At 42.0% G+C, this 26127-nt stretch overlaps 1 protein-coding gene and 1 pseudogene across 1 annotated transcript; one reads left to right on the forward strand and one right to left on the reverse strand.

Annotated features, from left to right (window-relative positions):
- Positions 1–8197: 8197 nt before the first annotated feature.
- On the reverse strand, positions 8198–22403 carry LOC121449593 (leukocyte-associated immunoglobulin-like receptor 1). Its single transcript, XM_041654138.1, has 8 exons — positions 22327–22403; positions 17047–17082; positions 15531–15860; positions 9891–10010; positions 9754–9796; positions 9631–9668; positions 9410–9459; positions 8198–9012 (listed from the first exon to the last, which is right to left on the reverse strand). The coding sequence occupies exons 1-8, from the start codon at positions 22358–22360 to the stop codon at positions 8866–8868; spliced, it is 798 nt and encodes a 265-aa protein (XP_041510072.1). The 5' UTR covers positions 22361–22403; the 3' UTR covers positions 8198–8865.
- Positions 22404–24003: 1600 nt separating this feature from the next.
- On the forward strand, positions 24004–25167 carry LOC121449122 (annotated as a pseudogene).
- The last annotated feature ends 960 nt before the right edge of the window (positions 25168–26127 follow it).

Genomic DNA, 26127 nt, shown 5'->3' on the forward strand with positions numbered 1-26127 from the left:
CTGCACTTCCTGTGGTCCCTTTATGGCACAGAACAAGAGCTCAGTGTATACAGCAGGGTAACCTTATAGTCTCACCCCAAACCACTTTTTCACCCACTAATTCCCCCTTTTTCTTGTCTGAGAGACTTTGTCTGCTTTCTCCCCATGGACTTTAAGTCCAAGATGCCTAAGGTCTCAGGGTTGTCACTAAGATATGACGTCTTCTTTTACTGGGTCTCCAGGGTCTTGCACTGGGTCTCTGTCCAACGATCTTCTATCCCTTCTTTCTCATTTTCCTCAAACCTGGAGATATTTCTCAATGGGTGAACTTTCACTTTGTCCTAGAGGTACAGGGATCTGTGAGCATCTTTTTCTGCCTATTTAGGCAGATGACATCTCTCATTCTAGGAGACCAGTGGTTCTATATGCTTCTGGAGAATTGGGAAGTGGGGCTTCAGTTGACTACTTCTCTCCCCTGCTTACTCCAACCACACCAAGGTACTCTAGCCTAACATCACCTGCAGGAGGCACTCCAATGAGGATGCCAAGGATGGCCTTTCTTGACTTGGGAGTTACCTGTAATTGGTCCATGTGTCAAGTAGCTAAAGGTTAGAGAAGAAAAGGTCAAAATGAATTATGCTTTACTTTTATAACCCACCCTTGCTCCCTACTCGTTCCCTCTTTGCTTCCTTTCTTCCTTCCCTTTTTTCTTTCCTCCTACCCTTCATCCCTCCATCAATCCCTCCCTACTTTTCTCAAAAAAGGAAACTGTTCTCCTTTTGTGCAATTTCTGTCCTGCCTTCCCAGAAGCCTTGCTACATGTACTGGCTGAATGAGACATGGTTCTACTCAGCATTTGTGGGGGCTCCACAGGTCCACTCTGTCCATGCTGCTGTCTCTGCTAAGAACAACTCTGTCATCTGGGTACCTCTCCCCACATGACTTTGGCAGAACCTCCAGGGAACACGTTGAAAATTAATAACAGACACAGAGAGAAGGAGAAGGTTGTGAGACAGGCTGATATCAGAGAATAACATGAAGATATGAGAGCAGGGTTGAAAAGCAGTTATCCAGAGAAATTTTTTTTTATTTTTTAAATTTATTTATTTATTAAGGATTTCTGCCTCGTCCCCACAACCGCTTCCCATTTCCCTCCCCCTCCCCTGATCAAGTCCCCCCCCTCATCTGCTCGAAGAGTAATCAGGGTTTCCTGACCTGTGGGAAGCCCAAGGACTGCCCACCTCTATCCAGGTCTCGTAAGGTGAGCATTCAAACTGCCTAGGCTCCCACAAAGCCAGTACGTGCAGTAGGATCAAAAACCCACTGCAATTGTTCTTGAATTCTCAGTATTCCTCATTGTCCGCTATGTTCAGCTAGTCCGGATTTATCCCATGCTTTTTCAGACCTAGGCCAGCTGGCCTTGGTGAGATCCCAATAGAACATCCCCATTGTCTTAGTGTGTGGGTGCACCCCTCGTGGTCCTGAGTTCCTTGCTCGTGCTCCGTCTCCTTCTGCTCCTGATTTGGACCTTGAGATTTCTGTCCGGTGCTCCCGTGTGGGTCTCTGTCTCTGTCTCCTTTCATCGCCTGATGAAGGTTAATATTCCTGAGGATGCCTATGTGTTTGTCTTTGGATTCACCTTATTTAGCTTCTCTAGGAACATGAATTATAGGCTCAATGTCCTTTATTTATGGCTAGAAACCAAATATGAGCGAGTACATCCCATGTTCCTCTTTTTGGGTCTGGCTTACCTCACTCAGGATAGTGTTTTCTATTTCCATCCATTTGTATGCAAAATTCAAGAAGTCCTTGTTTTTTACTGCTGAGTAATACTCTAATATGTATATTTTCCATACTTTCTTCATCCATTCTTCCGTTGAAGGGCATCTAGGTTGTTTCCAGGTTCTGGCTATTACAAACAATGCTGCCATGAACATAGTTGAGCATATACTTTTGTTGTATGATAGGGCCTCTCTTGGGTATATTCCCAAGAGTGGTATTGCTGGATCCAGGGGTAGGTTGATCCCGAATTTCCTGAGAAACCGAAACACTGCTTTCCAGAGTGGTTGCACCAGTTTGCATTCCCACCAGCAATGGGTGAGTGTACCCCTTTCTCCACAACCTCTCCAGCAAAGGCTATCATTGGTGTTTTTTATTTTAGCCATTCTGACAGGTGTAAGGTGGTATCTTAAAGTTGTCTTGATTTGCATTTCCCTGATCGCTAAGGAAGTTGGGCATGACCTTAAGTGTCTTTTGGCCATTTGAAGTTCTTCTGTTGAGAATTCTCTGTTCAGATCAGTGCCCCATTTTATAATTGGGTTGATTAGCCTTTTACGGTCTAGTTTCTTGAGTTCTTTATATATTTTGGAGATCAAACCTTTGTCAGTTGCAGGGTTGGTGAAGATCTTCTCCCAGTCAGTGGGTTGTCTTTTTGTCTTAGTGACAGTGTCCTTTGCTTTACAGAAGCTTCTCAGCCTCAGGAAGTCCCATTTATTCAATGATGGCCTTAGTGTCTGTGCTGCTGGGGTTATACATAGGAAGTGGTCTCCTGTGCCCATGTGCTGTAGAGTACTTCCACTTTCTCTTCTATCAGGTTAAGTGTGTTCAGACTGATATTGAGGTCTTTAATCCATTTGGATTTGAGTTTTGTGCATGGTGATAGATATGGATCTATTTTCATTCTTCTACTGATTGACATCCAGTTTTGCCAGCACCATTTGTTGAAGATGCTCTCTTTTTTCCATTGTATACTTTTAGCTCCTTTATCGAAGATCAGGTGTTCATAGGTTTGTGGGTTAATGTCAGGGTCTTCTATTCGATTCCATTGGTCGACTTCTCTGTTTTTATGCCAATACCAAGCTGTTTTCAATACTGTAGCTCTGTAATAGAGTTTGAAGTCAGGGATGGTAATGCCTCCAGACAATCCTTTATTGTATAAGATTGTTTTGGCTATCCTGGGTTTTTTGTTTTTCCATATAAAGTTGATTATTGTCTTCTCCAGATCTGTGAAGAATTTTGATGGGATTTTGATGGGGATTGCATTGAATCTATAGATTGCTTTTGGTAGAATTGCCATTTTTTACTATGTTGGTCCTCCCAATCCAAGAGCAAGGGAGGTCTTTCCATTTTCTGGTGTCTTCTTCAATTTCTTTCTTCAAAGACTTATAGTTCTTGTCAAGTAGATCTTTCACTTCCTTGGTCAGGGTTACCCCAAGGTATTTTATGCTATTTGTGGCTATCGTGAAAGGTGATGCTTCTCTGATTTCCCTCTCTGCTTCCTTATCCTTGGTGTATAGGAAGGCAACTGATTTTTTGGAGTTGATCTTGTATCCTGCCACGTTACTAAAGCTGTTTATCAGCTGTAGGAGTTCTTTGGTAGAATTTTTGGGGTCGCTTATGTACACTATCATATCATCTGCAAATAACGAAAGCTTAACTTCTTCCTTTCCAATACGAATCCCCTTGATCTCCTTATGTTGTCTTATTGCTATTGCTAGAATTTCAAGCACTATATTGAAGAGGTATGGAGAGAGTGGACATCCTTGTCGTGTTCCTGATTTTAGTGGGATGGCTTTGAGTTTTTCTCCGTTTAATTTAATGTTAGCTGTTGGCTTGCTGTAAATAGCTTTTATTATATTTAGGTAGGACCCTTGTATCCCTATTCTCTCCAAGACCTTTATCATAAAGGGGTGTTGAATTTTGTCGAATGCTTTTTCAGCATCTAGTGAAATGATCATATGGTTTTTTTCTTTCAGTTTATTTATATGGTGGATTACATTGATAGATTTGCGTATGTTGAACCAGCCCTGCATCTCTGGGATGAAGCCTACTTGATCATAATGGATAATTTTTCTTATGTGTTCTTGGATTCGGTTTGCCAGTATTTTATTGAAAATTTTGCGTTGATGTTCATGAGTGAGATCGGTCTGTAATTCTCTTTCTTGGTTGGGTCTTTTTGTGGTTTTGGTATCAGGGTAACTGTAGCTTCATAAAAGGAATTTGGCAATGACTCTTCTGATTCTATATTGTGAAATACATTAAGGAGTATAGGTATTAGTTCTTCTTGGAAGTTCTGGTAGAATTCTGCATTGAAACCATCTGGTCCTGGGCTTTTTTTCGAAGGGAGATTTTTGATAACCATTTCTAATTCTTCGCGAGAAACCGGTCTATTTAGATCATTCACCTGGTCTTGGTTTAGCTTTGGTATATGATACTTATTTAAAAAAATGTCCATTTCTTTTGTATTTTCCAGTTTTGTGGCATACAGGCTTTTGTAGTAAGATCTAATGATTCTCTGAATTTCCTCTGTGTCTGTGGTTATGTCCCCCTTTTCATTTCTGATCTTATTTATTTGCGTGTTCTCTCTCTGTCGTTTAATTAGTTTGGATAGGGGTTTGTCGATCTTGTTGATTTTCTCCAAGAACCAGCTTTTTGTTTCATTGATTCTTTGGACTGTTTTCTGTGTTTCTATTTTGTTGATTTCAGCCCTCAGTTTTATTATTTCCAGTCTTCTACTTCTCCTGGGCGCGTCTGCTTCTTTTTTTTCTAGAGCTTTCAGGTGTGTTTTTAAGTCCCCAATGTATGCATTCTCCGTTTTCTTTAAGTGGGCACTTAGTGCTATGAACTTTCCTCTTAGCACTGCTTTCATTGTGTCCCATAGGTTTGAGTATGTTGTCCCTTTATTTTCATTAAATTCAAGGAAGACTTTAATTTCTTTCTTGATTTCTTCCTTGACCCAGGTGTGGTTCAGTAGTTGACTGTTCAGTTTCCATGAGTTTGTCGGTTTTTTGGGGGCAGCGTGGTTGTTGCCTTCTAACTTTAATCCGTGATGATCTGATAAGACACAGGTGGACACTGATATATTTTTGTATCTGTGGAGGTTTCCTTTGTTTCCGAGTATGTGGTCAATTTTTGAGAAGGTTCCATGAGCTGCAGAGAAGAAGGTATATTCTTTCCTATTTGGGTGGAATGTTCTATAGATGTCTGTTAAGTCCATTTCCTTCATTACCTCCAATAATTCTCTTAATTCTCTATTAGGTTTCTGTCTGATTGACCTGTCCCTTGGAGAGAGAGGTGTGTTGAAGTCTCCTACTACTAGTGTGTGTGGTTTGATGTCTGCCTTGAGTTCTAGTAATATTTCTTTTACATAAGTAGGTGCTTTTATATTGGGGGCGTATATATTCAGGATTGAGATGTCCTCCTGATGAATTGTTCCTGTTATGAGTATAAAGTGACCGTCTCGGTCTCTTCTGATTGATTTTAGTTTGAAGTCAGTTTTGTTAGAAATTAGTATGGCCACACCTGCTTTTTTCTTAGGACCATTTGCTTGAAACACCTTTTCCCAACCCTTTACTCTGAGTAGGTGCCTGTCTTTGTGGTTGAGATGTGTTTCTTGCAAACAGCAGAATGTTGGATCCTGTTTTCGTATCCAATCTTTTAGCCTGTGCCTTTTTATAGGTGAATTGAGCCCATTAATATTAAGTGATATTAATGACCAGTGGTTGTTTACTCCGGTTATTCTTATTGCTTTTGGTTGTAGAGATTGTGTGTCTCCCTTCTTTGAGATGTGCTTGTGAAGGGTCATTAGATGCCTTATCCAGAGAAATTAATCATGAGGTCAAGAAAAATAGTAGCATGGATAGATAAAATGGTTTGGAGTTTGGTATCTGCCTCTGAGCCTGAACAGAGGCTTCCAGAAAAAAAAAAAATCATAGCCTCTCTGGTTTAGGACATTCTGACACCCTGTATCTGGGGACCCTCAGAGTTGCCTTGTTTCATGACCTGCTCATACCACAATCCCTTGTAGGGGAGAGGACTCTGCAGTGTGGAGAATGACACAGAAGATTATGACCTACTCGTTGAGATACTTATTTGCTTGCTTGTTTAATTTGAGAAGGGTCTCTGTATGTAGCCCCAGCTGTCCTGGAACTCACCTTGTAGGCCAGGCTGAACCAAGATACAGGCAGTTCCCAAGCCTAGAGAGGACATTCCTGGTGCCCTCAATGGAGTGCCCTCTGCTGGTGGTGATAGGTTAGAGCTTCTTGGTGGACTTACAGTAGGCAGGAAAGACTGTCAAACTCAGAAATTCACCTGCCTCTGCTTTCCAAGTGCTGGGATTAAAGGTGTGAATCATCACACCTATATTTTTAAACAGTGTTTGTTCACATACATGGCTAGTAGTCTAGTTTCTTCTCTGTTCTTTTATTTATTTTTTATTTTATTGTGTGAACAGAAGCTGCTTGCCCATTTCCCAGCCTATTAATATCACAAAATAATCACACTGAAACTGTATTAATTGCAATTCTGTTTGGCCTATTAGATTATGCATATTTCTAAGTGCTCTTAGATTTTAAATTAACCCATTTCTATTAATCTGTGTATTGCCACATGATTGTGGTTTATTTGTAAATTTCTATCCAGTGTCTGTCTCCTATGGTGGTTACGTGACTTCCCTCTGACTCTACCTATTCTCTCTATATGTATCTCTTCTAGCCTGGGTATATTCTGTTAAGTCATTGACCAAGAGAGGTTTCTTTATTAACCAATGGTATCCACAGCATACAGAGAGGAATCCCACATTATTATTACTATATATTCTTATTTATTCATTTATTAAGCACAGTACATATTTATTTTTCATTGTGTGCTAGATTTATTTATTTTATTTTATGTGTGGCTACTTTGCCTGCATGTATTGTATGTGTACAGTATGCATGCAAAAATTTTTTTTAAAAAAGGTGTCAAATCCCCTGGAACTGGAATTAGAGATGGTTCTGAGCTACCATGTTGGTGCTTAAAATCAAATCCAGGTCCTCTACATTATAGCTGTGCTTTTTACCACTGAGCAATCTCTCCAGCTCAGATTATGATGATTTTATATGTGTATGTTAATAGTTCTGCCTTTCTGAGTCCCGCCAAATTAACACCATCCAGTTTTCCCTTCAAGAGAGGATTTCTTATTGGGCTTTTTTCAGGGGAAGGATGTTTGTTTTAACAAACACGCATACTGAAACTGTTTCTTTTGTTGTTTTTGTTTCTTTTGTTTTCTTTCAGCCCATTATATATTTTGAAGATGCACCATCAAGATAAAAAAGAAAGTTGGAATAATATATAATATAATGATAATTTTTTTAAAAAATGAGACACTATAATCCCCTAGTGATCCTCTGAATATTTTGCTTTTCTTTTCTCTTCTTTTCTTCTTAACAAAATAAGTATAATAAGATAAAAACATCACATTGAAGTTGGACAAAAAAAACCAACAGAAGGAAAAGAGCCCAAGAGAAGGCACAAAAATCAAAGCTCCACTCGTTCAACTACTCAGGAGATGGATAAAACCACTAAACTGAAAGCCATAATAAATATGCAGAGGACCTGTTACAGACCTCTGCAGGCCCTGTGCCTGGTGCTTCAGTCTCCGTAAGTTCATATGAGTATCTCTCTTTTTTAGTTAGTATTTTAATTTATTTTTGAAATTGTCACAGATATAAAAAACTTGGTGTGTTTGGGTTCTATCTCTCAAATGCCCCTCTCCAACTCCTCAGGGGCTCTACCATTTATTATTTGTCTCACTCCAGACTTCATGTCTTTTGCAGGAAAGTGGGCTGTTTTTTTGAGATAGATTCTCACTATGTGGCTTTGGCTGGCCTGGAACACACTATGTATACCAGGATGGCCTAAAATTCACAAAGACCTGCCTGCCTTTGACTCCTAAAGTACCAAGAGTAAAGGTGTATGCCACTGTGTCCTGCAATGTTCCCTTTCTAAATTACTAGTGTTGGTTATTGTTGCTGTTGATAGCTCTCTAAGTCTAATTAGTTTTGACCATATTTGCATGGGTATGGGAGTATTGAACCTGACCCTGTGTGGGGAAGAGACACTGACAAATAGCATGTAATAGTGATTCATTGTTCTCCTGCTCCATGTGCACAAATACAATCATGTACAAATGTGTGTGTGTGCATATTTGCATGTATGACTCTGCCTGTATGACCTTGTGTGTAAGTGTGTATAGGTACAACTGCTCTGTCCACTCTTAGCCTCCCCTCCCCCCTGATTCCTCTTTCCTCTTCCAAACAGTGACCCAAAGTTCAGTCATCAGTGTCTAAGTCAGACCATCCAGTGGGAGGCGGCAGCTGTGCTGACTATTTGTGCTGATGGCTACACACAACAGCACACCAAGCCCTGATAGTACATACTTCAGTAAGCACAGTCTTAATCAACTATACATATATTTTAATCAAGAAAGACATCATAAGCATCCGTTGTAGCCCCCATTTCTCCCCTCATTTATGAAACCAATAAAGGCAGAATTTTGGTTCTCAGGGGCTGTGTGTTCAAGACCAGCACAGATTGTAGATGTTCCATCTTCAGAAATACCCATCATGCACCCTTGATGTTCCATCTTCAAAACTTCCCATGATGCATACCATGAAGCCTGATGCAGAGAAGCATCTTAGCTCTCAGCTGCATGAGTACAATCCAGCCAGAGCCAGCAGGGGATCCAAGGAAGCCTTTAGAGTTCACTGGGCACATTGCAAAATGGGGGTGTAGAAGGAGAGAAATCATGCTGTTCATTAAATAATCTGGACTATGGAAGAGTCTGAAGAAACAGGTAAGGGGCTCTAACTGTGTCTCTGAAAACAACTAGGTGATTATAAAGGGGCTTTGAAGCTTACTGCAACACAGTCTTTTCCAAGGACTGATACTACCACCTACACAATACAGCTCCTAGATGGGGAACAGGGGTTTCTAGGGTCCAGTTTCTGCCTCAAGCAGGACTGGTTGGCTAGCTTTCCACACCAGGTTGATTCCAAAAGGAACCTTTTAATGGCTGCTTTGGGTTTTTCCAATAGTGACTATGTGTGTCTCCAGGTGTGCCCAGGCTCAGCGTCTGATGATGGCTGCATATGTGCTGGACTCAGTCATGGTTTCTGTGCTCCGTGGGGTCACATCTCCAACTGTCCTCTGTGTGAGGGCATGATGGTCCAGCTGGGCATATGTCACCTCCTGAAGACCTCCTGCATCAGGGATCTAAGAGAGAGAGGCCCAGGAGAGTTAGAGTGGCTGTGGGGGTGGAGGTGCTGAGGAGTGGGAAGTTACCTGCAATGGCTCTATGAGTTATAGTTATGGTATCCTGTGGTTTCCCTCCCAATGGTGTTCAGGTGGGATTACATTACTTATAGACAAGGCAGAAGTAATTTTTCTTATCTTGGATGCTCTCTCTGGGGAAAGTTAGCTGCTGTGGAGAGCTCTCCTGTCTGTAGCCATTGGAATACATCAATCGGGTCAAGGCCTGAAGTGGCGGCAGAATCTTTCTGAATGCTTCTGCTTCAAGGTTCATTACACAAGAGTCCAAAGCCTTGTTACTAAGCTGCTAATTTGGGAGCATTTTGTTAGTTATCACTAGATCATGACTACAAAAACCTACCAAGGTTTCTGTTCTTTTGTCCTCAGGAAGCAAGTCATCTGTGACTATGTCTATAGAAAAGAAGACATAAGATAAGTTCTCTTTGGTAGACACTAGGAGACAATATGACCACATTATATCTCATCCCAACTAGAACCCTCTACTATGTTCCTGAATGTTTCCCTTCCCCGTTGCTTCTCAGTAAACTAGGTAACCCCTTCCTTTCTCCTCACATTCCTTACCTGGTGTGCTCTCCAGGCCATTAGTAACTAGGCTGAGCCTAAGGGGAAAGGATAGATGAATATTGGAGACTATTTGGGGGCAAAGGACTGGGCAAGGACATGGGAGTCATTCCTGGACCTTACCTCTTTTGCAGACTGTGCTCCTGGCTCTTGCTGTTTGGGAGCCCTAAGAATAGTTAGTAGTCCATGTTTAGGAGAGATATCTTATTTGCAGTACTCCCACCAGTCCACCAAAGCCAAGTGTCACAACAGATACCTACCTTGCTTTTTCTGACGGTGGCTGTGGAAGCAGAAGAGAAGGAAGAGGAGAAGACAAAGGAGGAAGACCACAGCAACCCCAATGAGAACATAAATGATGTTTGTCTTCAGCCAGGATGTGTCTAGGAAAGATGGTAACCAGGTTAACAGCAACATGCATTTATTGAATGTCCACTGCATAGCACACACATACTGGGTGGTGTTCATGAATGTGTTAATATGTAAAATTTTCACATGCATAGTAGTCTGGAAACATTTAATCATTATCTTCATGTTACCCATCAAAAATATTGACCTTCCTTGTGCTCTGGAACACACTAGCCGCTGGTAGAGCCATTTAATGACTCAGCAGCCATATGTAACTAATAACATCCACTCTGGTTCCCACAGATAAGAGCCCTCACCTCGTGATTGAAGTCATGTAGGAGAACATTGTCCACCACACTATGTAGAGCTTTGCTGAGACTGACAACCAACAAGAAAGGAAGCAGGGCTCCCTCAGCACAGTCCCACTTGGGCTCCCACTGAGGTCAAGAATCCTCATCTCTATATGTTCCTCAGGGTAGCCACTGATAGGAAGGAACTCAGTCCCAATGTTGTCTTGTTGCCTGGTTCCCTGCAGACAATGCTGCCCTTGCAGCATTTAGTGTCCATCCTTTCCTCTCCTATAACATTTACCTTTCTCTATCCATTCACTCACTGTACCACCTCACAGGCAACCACCCAAGGTGGACCCCACCTGTCCCCTCTTCTTAGATGGTACCCATTTCCCTTCCTTACTCCTCAGGCAGACTCTTCAATGTCCTTTAAAGAAAGTCAGATAATATCCCTTTAGAGGCTCTTCCCTTAACACCCGGCCTGCCCATGTCCAATTCAGGACCTTACCTGCTATTCTGTCCTTCCATGTATCTTATTGCAACTTAATTATATACATTGTATGCACACCCATGGTATATTTATAGTTATATGTTCCATATGCAAACAGAGTTACACGTGGCGTGTCATGATGTTACAATTAACCATGGACCTTTGGTAAGATGGTAACTAAGCTGAAACCTTTCTGTGCTTTTTTGGCATTGTGCTTGCCCTTAAGTTTTGGTTGCCTGCAGCATTCAGAATAGCATTTGTGCCGGACTGCAGTCTAGAAGTTGCTTGCTCTATACACCATATGGTCAGGTATGCAGGGGATTCTGCCTTCTAAGCTGGCTTAAATAACATCTTGTTCATACTATGACACAATGGGCTACCACTGATGCAATTTTCTCAGAACACAGGTGTCACATGACCACGTGGCCTATGGACATATATCCCAGAACAAAGGACCATTCTTAAGTGACAGTTGGCAGTATATTCATACGTAATGTAAATAAGCACAGCTAAGGGGCTGTAGATATGAATGGAGGAGTAAAGCATTTGGTGTGCAAGAGTGAGGACCAGTGTTTGGATCCCCAGAACCTACAGCAAAAGTCAAGTGGACATGACAGGCAGAATGTAATCCAAGTGCACAGGAGACAGAGAAAGGGAATCTGTTGAGCAATCTGGCTAAGCAGACTAGCTGAAACAGTGAACCTTAGGGTCAATCAGAGATCGCACCTCAATGTGGAAGGTGGAGAACACTCCAGAAAGACATTCAGCATCAGACATAGACCTACACACACATAGAAGCATGTATGTGAGCCAGCACCCGAGAACATGTAGTACACAACATGCATTCCTATACAAAAAAGCCAGAAAGCAAATTTGAAATAAAATATTACTTTCTATCACATAAATTAATATATAAATAACATTTATGTTATCTTCTAAACACAAATTATACATTGCTGTCCTAATAAATGATGTGTACATATATTGTGTTATACTAATAAATGATTTTTGTTAAGCTATAAATTACAAATATGAAATAGCATGTGATATTATTTAAAATTGACTAACTTGCATTATATTCATGTGAAAAGATACATTGTGTTGTTACATCAATAATATTGTTTATTTTAATTATAAGAAAATTACATAATTCAATATAAATTTAGTTTTAGATCTGAAATTTTAATGTGTTTCTGTCATTCATTTTAATTATCTCTTCAGTATGCCCACAACGGCAGGGCCATTTTTCTTCCCCTGCTGTGAGTGTCTAGTTTGACTCAGTTTCTAACTGGTATGTTTAAAACAAGAGAATATTGTTTAAAAAGTCAGAAACAGGATGGTGATCCAGTATGTTCAGCTAGGAAGCTCATCATGACATGTCCCATCACAACAGCACAGAAAAGGGCTCCGCCAGAAAAATCACCTTGCTACTCTCTATATTCCCTTCCTCTATGTCTCTGTCCACCATCCCAGCTGCCTGAACTCAGAGCTTGACTTCACAGTAGCACAGCCTAGATCAGAGAGACCACGATGACTCAGGGCCACATCTCCTCCCTACATGGTTGTAGATATGGAACTCAGGGAGCTGCACAATCTGACGGCTTGAGACACAAGGAGTGAAAAAAGCTCATTTTACATCCCACAGCAGCTCAGACTGACTGTCTTTCACAAACCACGCCCTTCCCAAGGCACTTTCCTTGCAGGGATCCTTCCATCTTTGTCAGGCACAGACAGTGAAAAAGTCCATTTAGCTGGCATGGAGCCTGCGCTGGCAAGGAGAGACCTCATCTGCGGGATTGCACAGAGTAATGGGAGCTGAAGAGATGGCTCAGTGGGTAAGAGCATTGTCTGCTCTTCCAAAGGTATGTAGTTCAATTCCCAGCAACCACGTGGTGGTTCACAACCATCTGCAATGAGATCTGGCTCCTGGTCAGTCTTCCTCATTATCTTAGATCATGAAACCCCAAAAAGGACAGGAGAAGAGGGGGAGAGGAGAGGGAAGGAGAACTTGAGGGAGTGGGATAGTCAAGATGGGGGAAGAATTGAGACAGCAAGGAAAGAGATATCTCAATTGAGGGACCCATTATGGGGCTAGAAAGAAACTTGGCACTAGAGAAATTCTCAGGAATCATCACAAGGATGACCCCAGTTAAGACCCTAAGCAATAGTGGAGAAGATGCCCAAACTGGCCTTGCCCTGTAGTCAGATTGATGACTATCTTAAATATCACCATAACTGATGAGATAAAAGCAGTGGCAGAGACCTGCATTGGAGCACTGGGCTGAGCTCTGAAAATCCAGTCCAAGAGTAGGAGAAGTAAGAATATGAGCAAAGAGGTCAAATCATGATGGGGATACCCACTGAAACATCTTACCAGAGCTAATAGGAGCTCACCAACTCCAGCGGAACATGAAAAAATGGATCCTTCTAACTAGGACCAAAGTAGGCCTTCTAAATGTGGGTAACAGTTGTATGTCTGGGGCAAACTCCGGGGTCACTTGCTGTGGGACCAGAATTTATCTCTACTGCTTATTCTGACTTTTTAGAACCCATTCTCTTTAAATGGATACCTTGCTCAGCCCAGATATAGAAGGGAGGGCCTTGGTTCTTACTCAAAGCAATGTGCCTTACACTCTCTAAGAAGTGGATGGGGTAGGGTGGGGTAAAGATGGAAAGAATGGGAGGAGGGGGGGAGTGGGAACTGGGATTGGTATGTAAAATGAAAAAAAAAAGATTGTTTTTGTTCTAAAAATAAAATTAAATTTAAAAAAGAAATTTATCCCATTCCCCAAAGCTCTCCCCAATCCTCCCCTTCTCCCTTCTCTCTCCCCATCTCCCCTTCCCCCAACCCACTCCCACTCCCAACCCCCTGCTCCCAACTTTTGCCTGATGATCTTGTCAACTTCCAATATCCAGGAGGATGAATATATGTTTTTCTTTGGGTTCACCTCCTTATTTAGCTTCTCTAGGATCACAAACTATAGGCTCAATGTCCAATGTTTATGGCTAGAATCCGCTATGGGTGAACACATACCATATTCCTCTTTTTGGGTCTGAGTTATCTCACTCAGTAAAGTGTTTTCTATTTGCATCCATTTGTATGCAAATTTCAAGATATCATTGTTTTTTTGTTTTTTTGGTTTTTTTTTGTTTGTTTGTTTGTTTTCCGCTGAGTAGAACTCTAAAGTGTATATGTGCCACATCTTCTTTATCCATTCTTCTATTGAGGGGCACCTAGGTTGTTTCCGGGTTCTGGCGATTACAAATAGTGCTGCTATGAACATAGTTGAACAAATGCTTTCTGAATGTGTCTGACAATGAGGGCTTACTGAGAAGCCAAGGACAATAGCACTGAGTTTTGATTCTTCTGCATGGACTGGCTTTGTGGGAACCTAGTCTGTCTGGATGTTCACCTTCCTAGACTTGGATGGTTGGGGGAGGACCTTGGACTTTCCACAGAGCAGGAAACCCTGACTGCTCTTAGGACTGGAGAGGGAGGGGGAGAGGGAGTGGGGGGAGTAGTAGGGAAATGAGAAGAGGGGAGGAGGTGGAAATTTTTAATGATTAAATAAATAAATAAATAGAAAATTACAAAATGTAATGAGGCTCAAACCACAAGAGGGCAGTATAGACTTGTAGGAAACTGAAGTCTGGGGCATCGCTTCTGGAATTGCTTCTCTCCTGGAGTCTACAGATCTTGGTATCCTTGACCAAGAACGTTACTTTTCTCCATATTTAAAATATTCTGGGCATGTTGGGGGTATGCCGTTAATCCCAGAACTCAGGGGGCAAAGGCAGGAGGAGCGCTTTGAGTTCAGGTCAGCATGGTTTATGTTACAAGTTTCAGGACTTCAAGGGTTATATAGAGAGATCCTATCTCAAAATTAAACAACTACAAAAAACAAAAGAAAGAAGAGAAGAAAAATATTATTAATGACACTTTGATGACTGGCTCCAACATCAGAACACCAACCCAGCATATAACCTGTAATAAACTACAACACCAGCAATGAGGCAGGGTGAAGGATTAGGAGCTGATGAGGAGAGCTATGTAGGCCCCTTCTCCATCCTAAGTATTGATAGAAAGGGGGTGATTGGCTCCATCACTCAGCCACAGACCATGGGAAAGACCTGAAATGACAGGACAGGAAAAACTGAAAACATGGCAGAGCCCCTCTTAAATCATCCTGTTAGATATTGGTCCTTCCTTCTATTCCTACCTCACTCACTCTGCTTGGCCTCACAGAATAAGCACTGAGCAGCTCCTGGTAAGATGTGGGAAGACAAGGATATGGACTAGAACATTTTCTGTATCCTGACTCCATAGACTATTCCATATGAAAGAACCCACAAAAGAATAATCCAGGCCTGTCCACCAACCTTCTCTGGACCACATTAACTGCCTAGTGAGATGGTACCACTCCAGAAGAAATATATTCCTGCAGTCACCACAGGCTTTAACTCAGCAGAAAACCAGGATAAATCACCATGCCCAGTGAAAAAAAAACATGCATCACCTAGAGAAAACTCCCACCATTGATGGGGCTCAGTCAGTACCCAGTAATCAGGAACAACTCCGTGGTCTACCCGTAAGACTGTATCTAGTCATTCATGGTGTCTGGTTAGACTAAAGCTCCTGAAATCTGAGGTTTAAGGATAGATGAGATCTGTGCTGAAGGAGGTAGAAGGGGGGAGCATTAGGATTAGGAGAGATCAGGGGAAGTTGAGGCAGGGGAGAGAAGCTAGTGTTAGAGTCCAGAGACCTAGAAACAAACCTGAGACCACTCCTGGGACTGGGTCAGAAGTGTGGGTGACATCTTCACTGGTCACTTTCAGCTCCAGAGTCTTACTGCGTTGGGACCACTTAGATTCTTTTTCATAGAGACACTGATAAGATCCAGCAGTGTCTTCATTTACTGGGCCAAGATGGAATATAGCCTGTTTTTGAGAAGGCAAATCATTCTTCTTATCCTTTATTTTTGTGCTTCCCTTCTCCAGGCGGAATGTATCATATTCTACAGGGCTTGTGCACACAAACTTTGCAGAATGTCCTTGGGAAATCTCAAGGCCTGGATCAGCCGAAATGGAAGGACTCAGCAGAGATTCTAGGAGAGAAAGAGAGAGAGAGAGAGAGAGAGAGAGAGAGAGAGAGAGAGAGAGAGCAGAAATCTCACTGCACATGATGAAGACATTGTTATAACACAAAACCAATTGAGACACACCATTTTGTACTCTTACCAAATTTAGAGTTCTCCATGATCGAAGTGAAGCTTTATAACATCCCCACTTTCTACATGTATATGAATGCCCACCACATGACATTAAGGAACCCAAGTCTAAGCATGTGGTGGGTCTAGCAATGATTCATCCAAAGAAATGTCAGAACGTCACAGACTGGACTTGTCTGCTACAGAGCCCACTGCCTCCCTGGGAACTGCCTTATTCTAGGGACCTGTGCTTTTTCTGCCTTTATCTCCACCTTCTTTCCAGGGTGTTATTGGGGCTTTAAAATCTCACCTGCTTCAAACTGTCTGAATGTAAGGGCATCCCCATAAAACCACAGATAATTATACTTATGTCAAGAGACAAATTTAAAAAGCTCAACTTACCATGTTCAAGGTGATGTCTTGTACCTTGTGGAACAGCTGGATCAAATTAATCAATATGGATAAACTCACAAACTTACCTTTTGTGACAAATTCATGAATGCATAGTTACTAGCCATGCTATGTAATTGACTTCCTGCCCTTATCCATGTGTAATGAGATATTGTGCCCTTAGACAAACAGTTCCTAATCCTATCTCCTTTCTTCACTTTTTATTCATATATTTTTAATATCTTGTTCATCTTCTAGGGATGCCTTCCATGTTTCTATGGTTTCATACATACAAGAAACATAGTATCTTCAATTTGAAGGCAAATTATGGGAGGGAAGGCTGATTTGAGAGAATAATTGTCTGAGAAGGTGGCAGAAAGATTATGATGAATGTAAGGGGTGAGCATAGGAATCTCAAGAGACAGGTGAGATCAGAGGAATACTTCCCAAGGTGAGACAGAAGAGATACTTGCACTGAAACCCGAGAGACAGAATATAAATATATACCATTGTTATTTGTTGATTAAAAACACTTTTAATCAAAAAAAAACAAAGGAAAGTAGGTGGCAAAAGGAAGAGGTGATGTCTGCATATTTGGGAGTGTTTATGATTACAGGGGATATTCAAGGATCTCCCCCCAGGTCTCCCAGGTGCACATGATCCTCTCCAAAGCCAAACTGAAGACATGACTCACCTTGCTGAGTATTAATTGTCCATCCCAGGCACAGCACTAAAAGAGAAAACCCATTAAAAAAGATCCTCACCACGTGACTTCTTTAGCAATAAGAATCTAAGAAGGACTAGATATTGGTGGGAACACACAGCCTCTCATGATTACCCAATCATTCCTCTTCCATATTAATGTGATGTGGGATTACCCTCTGTATGCTGTGAATACAATTGCTGTTAATAAAGAAACTGTTTTGTGTCTGCACAGAACAGAGTAGAGATAGGCAGAGAAAACTAAAACTCAATGCTGGGAGAAGGAAGGTGGAATCAGGAGATGCCATGTAGCCACCAGAGGGGAAAGGTATGAGCTGTCACCTGGAAACTTTCCAGTAGGCCACAAACCTCATGGTGAAATATAAAACAATAGAGATGGTTTAATTTAATATTTTAGAGCTTGCTAAGAATATGCTATAATGATTGGCCAAGTAGTAATTTAATTAATACAGTATCTGTATGGTTATTTCAGGAGTCTGGGTGGCTGAGAAATGAACAAGCAGCCTCCTATAACAAATTGGCACAAAAACATTGTTGAATATGTACTCATAAAACCTGGGAAAGCTTCAAAAGGACTCCTAGACATACATACATACACACACACACACACACACACACACACACACACACAAACAGAGTTTCATGCAACTTCTTGTTCTGATGGCTAAAAGCAAGCAGAGGCATGATTCCTTTAAGAGAGGTCTTCCTGATTCAGCAGTAGCAAAAAAAACCCCTCAGTTTCAAAACAGCAGTTTCCTGGTTCACCAGCACAAATGGCTCTGATTCTTTCAGGAGGTCCAGCTATGACGCATTTCAATGGGATATGTGAGCAGAGTGCTACAACTTGCTTAATTGTAACATAGACCTCCTGTGTGCCTAAAAATGGGGCTGTGAGCATGACTCTCAGAGGCAGCAAACATGTCTCCATCATGTTGGACTGGGCAGAGCAAGCAGGCATGGCCATATTTGCCCTAGCCATGCCCACCTAGCATTTTAAGAAATAGTTCTGTTCAGAAAATAATTACAGATACACAATAAAGACAGATTCAGATGAAAATGGGTCACATTGTGTTTTAAAAAATGTACGTAGGCATGAGAGAAAGAAGAAAAAGAATATAGAGAGTTATAAAAAAGTAAATTATTTAAAAAAAAACAAAGTCTTTAAAGAGACAGAGTAAACTTGTAGAAAAAGTAATAGAATAAGAATGATGAGCCATGTAAAGATGTCCACACAGAAAGTCTGGATTATGTATATTATTGTGTTTTCCTTATATTTTTTGGCTGTGAAGCAGCTATGTAGAGAGAGACATTTCATTGTATGGACGGCTAAGCTAAGCCAACATATATATTTTAAAAGTATCCTGACTTCAGAATTTGGGTCTAAAGATTTGTTGCTTTGGAAAATAGGTTCTGCTTTTGTTTTCACAGAAGATGAGAACCTGTGGATCAATTCAAGACTAATGTTATTTGGTGGATCAAGACCCCCTGAAAGGTTGCCATAAACACCCCCAAAATACTTTGACCGACAAAAAGCAGAAAGCAGTTTGGAGAGACCTATGCCCAAAATCCAAAATATTGTTTATAAATGTTTGTTTACATTTAAAGGGGGATATGCTATAGATATGAATAATTTGCTTTGGTATGGATCTTGATCTATTGATTAAAATTTAAGGTCTATTTTGTTATATTTGCTCTTGATTAAGGTATTGTGTTTGTGCAGCTCATTTTAAAATGTAATGTATAATTAAGAAACATAGGTTCATAGAGAGTCATCTATAATAATCAAGTTTATAAACATGTTAGCTAGGTTTTCTAGATGTAGAGAGATATATTTCAGATAGACAGGCATTCTTCAACCACTTCAAAGAGCTATAGAATATGGCATTTAAAATGTTTTAATAACTTAGACTTTTCAGGACAATGAGACACGTCTGCTCTTGCCAGCACTAATTACTTCAAGAGGCTGATGGGCATCAAAGAAGCTCCTTATGGAGTTGGTTAGGCATTTGGGCAAAAAACTGCTCTTGCCTGGACTGATTGATGTTATGCTGTATTAACTGGGCATGCAGGACCCACAGAGAAATGACTGCTGATCTTGCCTAAAGGTGAGATTGTCTTTCAGGGTTACTGCTTCATAAAAGAGTCTACAAGACATTTCGCAGAACACAGAAGAAAGTGACTGACAAGCTGCCAATGTAAGCAGAACTGTCTTTGAAATTTCCTGCTTCATGTAAAAGTCTGCTGGATACTATGGTCCTGTAGGCTGAAGATTGGATGCCCCAATAATACAGAAGAACTTTGTGTGACTGTCCAGGTAGCAAGATGCCTCTGTCAATTCTAGAGTTTTGGAAGTGGCTTATAATGCACTTCCTATTATCCTTTTGTTGCCTTTGATGGAGTTGAAGAATAGATAGTTATAATTATAGCTTTCCTTGGTTATTATAAAAGATAAAGTAGATACAAATATTGTAACTGTAATTCTCGTTTGGTATCTGTTTTGTAGATGTAATTTTACTATGTTAAAATTAAAACCTTCCATTTTATTTAAACAAAAAGAATAGGTGATGTGGAATTCCCCTCTGTGTGGTGTAAATAGCATTGGTTAATAAAAAAAAAACTATTTTGGGCCTGTACAGGGCAGAATAGAAGTAGGTGGGGGAAACTAAACTTAATGCTGGGAGAAAGAAGGCAAAGACAGGAGACACCATGTAGCCGCAAGAGGGGAAAGACACAAGCTGCTAGCTGGAACCTTGATGGTAGGCCATGAGCCTCATGGTAAAATATAAAATAATAGAAATGGGTTAATTTAATATGTAAGAGCTTGCTAGGAATATGTTGTAGTGATTGGCCAAGCAGTGATTTAATTAATACAGTTTATGTGTGATTATTTTGAGAGTCTGAGCAGCTGGGAAATGAACAAGCAACCTCCTATAACATTAATGTCAGAGTATAGTCCTCCTTCTTCTTGTGAAAGAACTATTAAATATCCTTAAGGTAGAGAAAGAAACTTGGCATCCCAGCTACTCAACTGAGTTACATATTCAAGTATTACTTGGGCCACAAAGTGAGTTCAAAGTCAGCCTGAAAATCTTAGTGAGATCGTGTCTCAAAACCAAAAATAAAATGGGTTTAGTTCAGAGCCTAGCCCAGTTGTTTACTTCCTCTGGCAGATGAAAGGAGCAAATATAGAGACCCACAGTCAATCACTAGGTGGAGCTCAGAGAACCCCCGAGGAGAAGAAGGATTTCAGGAGTCTGAAGGGTTGAGGACACCAAAAGAATATGGCCCACAAAATCAACTAAGCAGGGCTCATAGGGCCTCACAGAGACTGAAGCAGAAGCCTCAGAACCTGCATGGGTCTGAATAGGCCCTCTGTACATACATTACAGTTGCTTATCTTGGGGTTTTTGTGGAACTCCTAACAGTAGGAGCTGATGTGCCTCTGACTCTTTTGCCTGCCCTTAGGACTCTTTAATCCTACTAGGTTGTCTTGTCAACTCTTGATATGAGGGTTTGCTCCCAGTCTTATTGCATCCTGTTGTGCCATATTTGGTTGATATCCCTGTGAGAACTGCACTTTTCTAAAGGGACACAGCAGAGGATCTGGGGAAGACGAGGTAGGTGGGGGAAATGGGAGCGATGGAGGGAGGAAACTTCTGTCAGGATGTACTGTATGAAAGGCCCATAAGTAAAATAAAAAAATGAGCAAAAGTAAAATGAGGGCTGAATTGTATGGGAGAAAGGTTCATAAGGTCTCCACTCTTAGCTGAGAAGCTATTGAAAGTTGGTGGCTTCTGGGGAAGGAAGAGTCAATTTTCTCTAAGGGTGTGACCAGGGTCCAGCAGATGGCCCCATTTCCTTGAGTATATGAGCAGCATAAACTATGTTCATTGGATTATTGTTTGTAAAAAAGAGACACAGAGTATAAGGGGAGAGGGAATTGGTGTGGTGTTACAGGCAAGAATGGGGATGATATGATCAAAACATACTGCATGCACCTATAAAATTCTCAAAAAGATATTTTAAACATATGTAATAGCAAAAATATATTCCTCATTATGCCCATGGATAAATGCATTCCGTACCCCTCATCTGAGAAGCTTTTATTTGCAATTGATGGAGATTAACACGGAGACACATAGCTGACCAAGGGGTAGAGACTAAGTTTGCAGAATGCTCAACCTTAAAGGGAGCGTACACACCATACATCTCCTCCTCCCAAGACTCAGAAGTCATTTAGGAAGAGGTGGTGGAAAAAGCACAAAAGCCAGAAGCAGTAGATGTCTTTGGGGGACTACAGGGTGTCCTGAACACAGAGGGCAGCAGCACATATTAACTCATAGCATGCACAAGACCTGTGTATAACCAAGCCAGACAAAATCCCAGAACTGAAAGGAAATTTAGGCAAATTCTCCCTGTTTTAGCCTTGGAGCTAATGGGAATTCCTGGATGCTGGAAGAGGGAGACTCAGTTTTCTTTAAGAGTGTAGCCCCTGGAATCAGGAGTAGTGGAACACACCTTTAGCATTTGAGGAGCAGAGGCAGGTGAATCTCTGTGAGTTCCTGATTTAAGCTAGTCTCAATAGTGAGTTCTAGAACAGCCAGAGCTACACAGTAAGACAGCGTCTCTTTAAAAAAAATGAAGAAGTGCAGAAGTGCATTCTCTATTAAGTCAACCATGCTCCAGTGTTAGACCATGAATTAAAGAATATTCGGGCAGCACAGATTGGTAGTAAAGGTTTTTAGAAAAAGAGGGACACAAAGTTAAGTGGGTAGGGAAGAGGGGTCGATCTTGGAAGAGTTCAGTATGAGTCAAGTAAGGAACTCTCAAAGAACTAATAAAAGTTTCTTAAAAACAAAAGAATCTCTGAACAAGGGTACTCAATAGTATGTAACATCTGTGATCTTAAATAAAAAGAGTATTTGGATTTAGGAAATAGGATTCTGTGGTATCGTGTTTACTACTGTACTGGGCTCTGAGCTCAAGCTCCAACACTGGGGAAAAATGCTCTCAGGTCATCTTCCCTTCCAAACAGGCCCTTTCTCACTCCTTTTAAAGCTGAACTGGGCCACATGCCCCATCTCTGTTTCTAGCAATAAGTCTGCGGTGAAAACCCCAAGTAGGGGTCAGAGTGGAGAGAGTCTCCTCCCAGGGGACTCCGGAATCTGCTTGGCTGGTTTCAGGCCTGAGTGGGAAATAGACTCCCTTCCCCAAATCACCTGCCCCATCCCTCCAGTTGTCCCGGACTCACCGAGGGCCACCACCATGGCAGAATGAAGTGACATGACTCAAGCTTCAGCAGTCTGACGCAGTCTGGAGCTGAAGCCCTGCAGTGAACACAAGAAGCAGGATGTATGGGCTGGGGCTCATTACAAGGTTTCTCTATTAGTTTCCTCACATGAAGAGGAAGAGGTTTCTCCTCTGAGCTTTCTACTCTTTCCTTCAGTCACTGCCTCTTTGAGAAGGGTTCCGATTCTAAAAAGTACAGCAGGCCTCTGAGTTTGGGTGCAATTGGATTCATTCCTCAACATATTTGTCTTGCTATAAATATGTGAGACACAGAAGTATAAGATTTACACATCAGTCCTTATTGTAGAAATAAATGACCCTTGATCCTTGGGCATTTCAACACCCAAAGCTCACTTTTCCTAATGTTTAAAATGAAAATCACAAAGCCTTCCCTAAATGTTTGTTGTTATGGTATTTGGAAGAGCCTAAACAGATACTTGACGTGTTAAATATGCCCTGCTACAGATAATGGCCTTTCTTCTTAAATAATATTGGTGTCTGTGTGTGTATATGTGTGTGTGTGTGTGTGTGTGTGTGTGCTTCACAGTGTGTGTAGCAGTCAGAGGACAACTCGGCAAAGTTGGTTCTTTCATCCTACTATATAGGTCTTGGGGATGAAACTTGAGTTTTCAGGTTTGGGAGCAAGCATTTTTATCCACTGGGCAATCTCATTGACCCAGATGATATTTTTAAGATTTATTTTTATTTTATGTGCATTGGTGTCTCACCTGTCTATGTATCCGTGTGAGGATGCTGCTTCCTCTGGAATTGGAGTTGCAAACAGTTTTGAGTTGTCAGGTGGATGTTGGGAATTGAACGTGGGTCCTCTGGAAGAGCAACTAGTGCTCTTAACCATTAAATTATCTCTCCAGCCTCAGATGATATTTTTTAAAGATAACAAATATTGCCAGGAGTAGAGACATTGGATCTTTTTCATGCTCTTAACAGGAACCCAGGGCCCCAACTGCTATAAGAAAAGCTGCCTCTGAGAGAATGAGTCACAATCATTTTCAGGGACCTGAGGCCTTCCTTCCATGCCACTGATGGAAAAAATGTGTAAATCAGAGGGGGGAAAGCTCTTCCTCTGTTGAAATAGCATGAAGATTTCACAAAATAAGAAATTAAAAATAGAACCCAAGTAAGGGAATAAAAGTATGGAAGTGAGCTGTCAGCACTTATGGAATCATTGCAACACTATTCACAAGAGCTATGATGGGGAAATTGTCCAAAGAATGGCTGGACCTTCAAGAAACGGCTTGACCCAGTAAACAACCTCAGAAGGGAAGGCACTGCATTGTTCCCCTCACATGAGGTATGTTAAGTAGTCATATTCACCTGCTGCGTCCGGGTGTGTCTGGCACCGCAGAGGAGGATCTGCCTCTGTCCTACATGTGCCTCAGCCAATGCCATGGCCTGGGAGTGCCCTGCCCAGCTGCTCTCACCTGCAAAGCCAGACTTAATATGCGAAGTACAGGATGCCAAGCCCACAGCTGCCCCAGGAGGACATCATCAGTCTGGCCTCCCAGTCTGCACTGAGCAGATACCTCTGATCCCTGGGCCAAGCAGAAGGCAACTGTGGACAGCCTGAAGGGCTGGCTGGCTCAGAGACCACCAGCCTTGCTTCCAGCTCGCCAGCAAGATGTGGACAGCCCTGGTGCTGGTTTGGACTTCCTCCATGCCCTTATCTAGAAGCCATAGCGTGACTGAGGAGCCGCGACACTTAGTAGCGACCAAGGTGCGGCCGTGAAGCAAACTGTGACTAGGGACACAGGTCCAAGAACAGCCACAGTGCCGCCTGCTCCTGTCACGCCGACCACGGGGACCTGGGCAGCTATCCCGAACTCGACCAGAGTGACAGCAGAGATGACAACGCACTGGACAAGCACGAGCACTCACCAGAGAAGGCACGACGGGCAGTGTGACCTCCAGTTAGCTTACACCACCTCCATCATCAGGGCCCGCGACTGTGGGGCCATCTCCACACACCACCACTGCTGGACTTCCCTCTCACAGGACACCACATGCAGAAGTGCCAAGTACAGATGCCAGCACATCACCAAGAACAGCCACAGTGGCAACAGTGGCCCCACATACTACGACTGTTGCTGCAGGCACCATAAACACAAGCGGTTCCACAAGGACTCCGAGTCCTGCCGAAAGCACACCTACTAACACATCCACCATGAGCCCCATCGCCACTTCAGGTGCCCAAACCCAAGGTACCACCATCCAGGTGACAACAGAACAGCCAGTGCATGGCAGCTCAACACCTGGTCCTTCAAATACCACCCTGGAGCCCACCACCACTCGCTCTGTGGCTTCAACGTCCTCGGCAGTAGTGACCACCACTCAGATACAAACCAAGGAGCCAACTGCCAGCACAATGCCAGTGCCTCCTACCAGCCCGACCCCAGAGTGGAAGCCACAACCCTCATCACGCAGTCAAGCCCTGCATTATCTACCCAGGGGATAAGTGGGCCAGGCACACCCCTGACAACGGAGAGGGTGGAGACCAAAGCCACAGCTGGTACTGCCTCTGGTGGGCCAACACCCAGGAGCTCCGGGGACCACAGACTCGTGCCAGCTCAGCACCCAAGGCCAGTACCTAGTGATCACCCCTGAGCCCCTCACCCCATCCTTAGTGAACAAAATGTTGCTTCTGGTAGTGCTCGTTTTTTTGGTGACCCTGTTCATCGCAGTCCTAGCGATGTTTGCCCTGCAAGCCTATGAGAGCTATAAGAAGAAGGACTACACACAGGTGGACTACCTGATCAATGGCATGTATGCCGACTCGGACATGTGAGCCCAGAAGGCCGGCCTCCTCCGTGGCCTTCTGTTTTGTCTCAGACCAAACCAAGTGCCTCCAGATCCTTTTGGTGCAATTTTGGAACTGTGCCAGATGCGTAGACACACGTAGCTGCTGTCAGACCACTCCAGGAACAGGAAAGAGCTGCCTTTTCATAGTTATTTTTTTAAACATCACATATGCAACCGTGACCACGGTCAAGGGGGCCTGGCCCGTTGGCTGTTGGCCTGTGAGATCTTGACCAGAATTAAGATCAGTAGCTGCTCTCAAAAAAAAAAAGAAAAGAAAAAGAAAAAGAAATATAAGAAATGTATGAGAAGACTAACAAAAAGGTAGAAGAAATGAATAAATCCCTCAAATATACCCAAGAAAACCAAGAAAAAGGAATCAAACAGGTAATGGAAACAGTTCAAGACTTGAAAACTAAAAAAAAAAAAAAAGAAAAAAAACATTGCCTGTTCTCTAGATGTTTAATAGAAGCAGCCAGCTACACATATGGGCATTGCTCAATGCGTCGCAATCCACCCTCCTCAGATTAATGGTTACTCCTTTTTCCTGAGGAGTTTGGTGTTAGAGAAGACCTGTTGCTTTTCTTCACTTATCAGATATAGTTTTCTTTTAAAATAACTGAGAATAAAATAAATAAAAATTAAAATTAAAAGACTTGAAAACTGAAATGGAGGCAATGAAGAAAACACAAACCAAGGGATGGCTAGATATGGAAAATCTGGGTAAACAAACAGGAACTTCAGAGACAAATATAACTGACAGAATATGAGAGATAGAAGAAAGAATCTCAGGTGCTGAAGATACTGTAGAGGAAATAAAACAGGAGGGGGGATCAAGAAGGCTTCATCCCAGGGATGCAGGGCTGGTTCAACATACGAAAATCTATCAATGTAATCGATCATATAAATAAACTGAAAGAAAAAAATCATATGATCATTTCATTAGATG

The sequence above is a fragment of the Microtus oregoni genome, unplaced genomic scaffold (assembly GCF_018167655.1).
Source record: "Microtus oregoni isolate MIOR12 unplaced genomic scaffold, Mior012 000006F_ref0000085, whole genome shotgun sequence".
In the NCBI taxonomy this organism is placed as follows: Eukaryota; Metazoa; Chordata; class Mammalia; order Rodentia; family Cricetidae; genus Microtus; species Microtus oregoni.

Bases quoted from the DNA above. Each gene is read 5' to 3' on its own strand.
- LOC121449593 (XM_041654138.1), bottom strand. From the start codon at position 22,360: ATGTCACTTCATTCTGCCATGGTGGTGGCCCTCG. The intron at 17,083-22,326 runs GTGAGTCCGGGA...TTTCTCTTTTAG, and splicing joins TGCCATGGTGGTGGCCCTCG to TGCTGTGCCTGGGATGGACA. The intron at 10,011-15,530 runs GTTTGTTTCTAG...CATCTTTCCTAG, and splicing joins AGTCCCAGGAGTGGTCTCAG to ACACATCCTGGCTGAAGACA.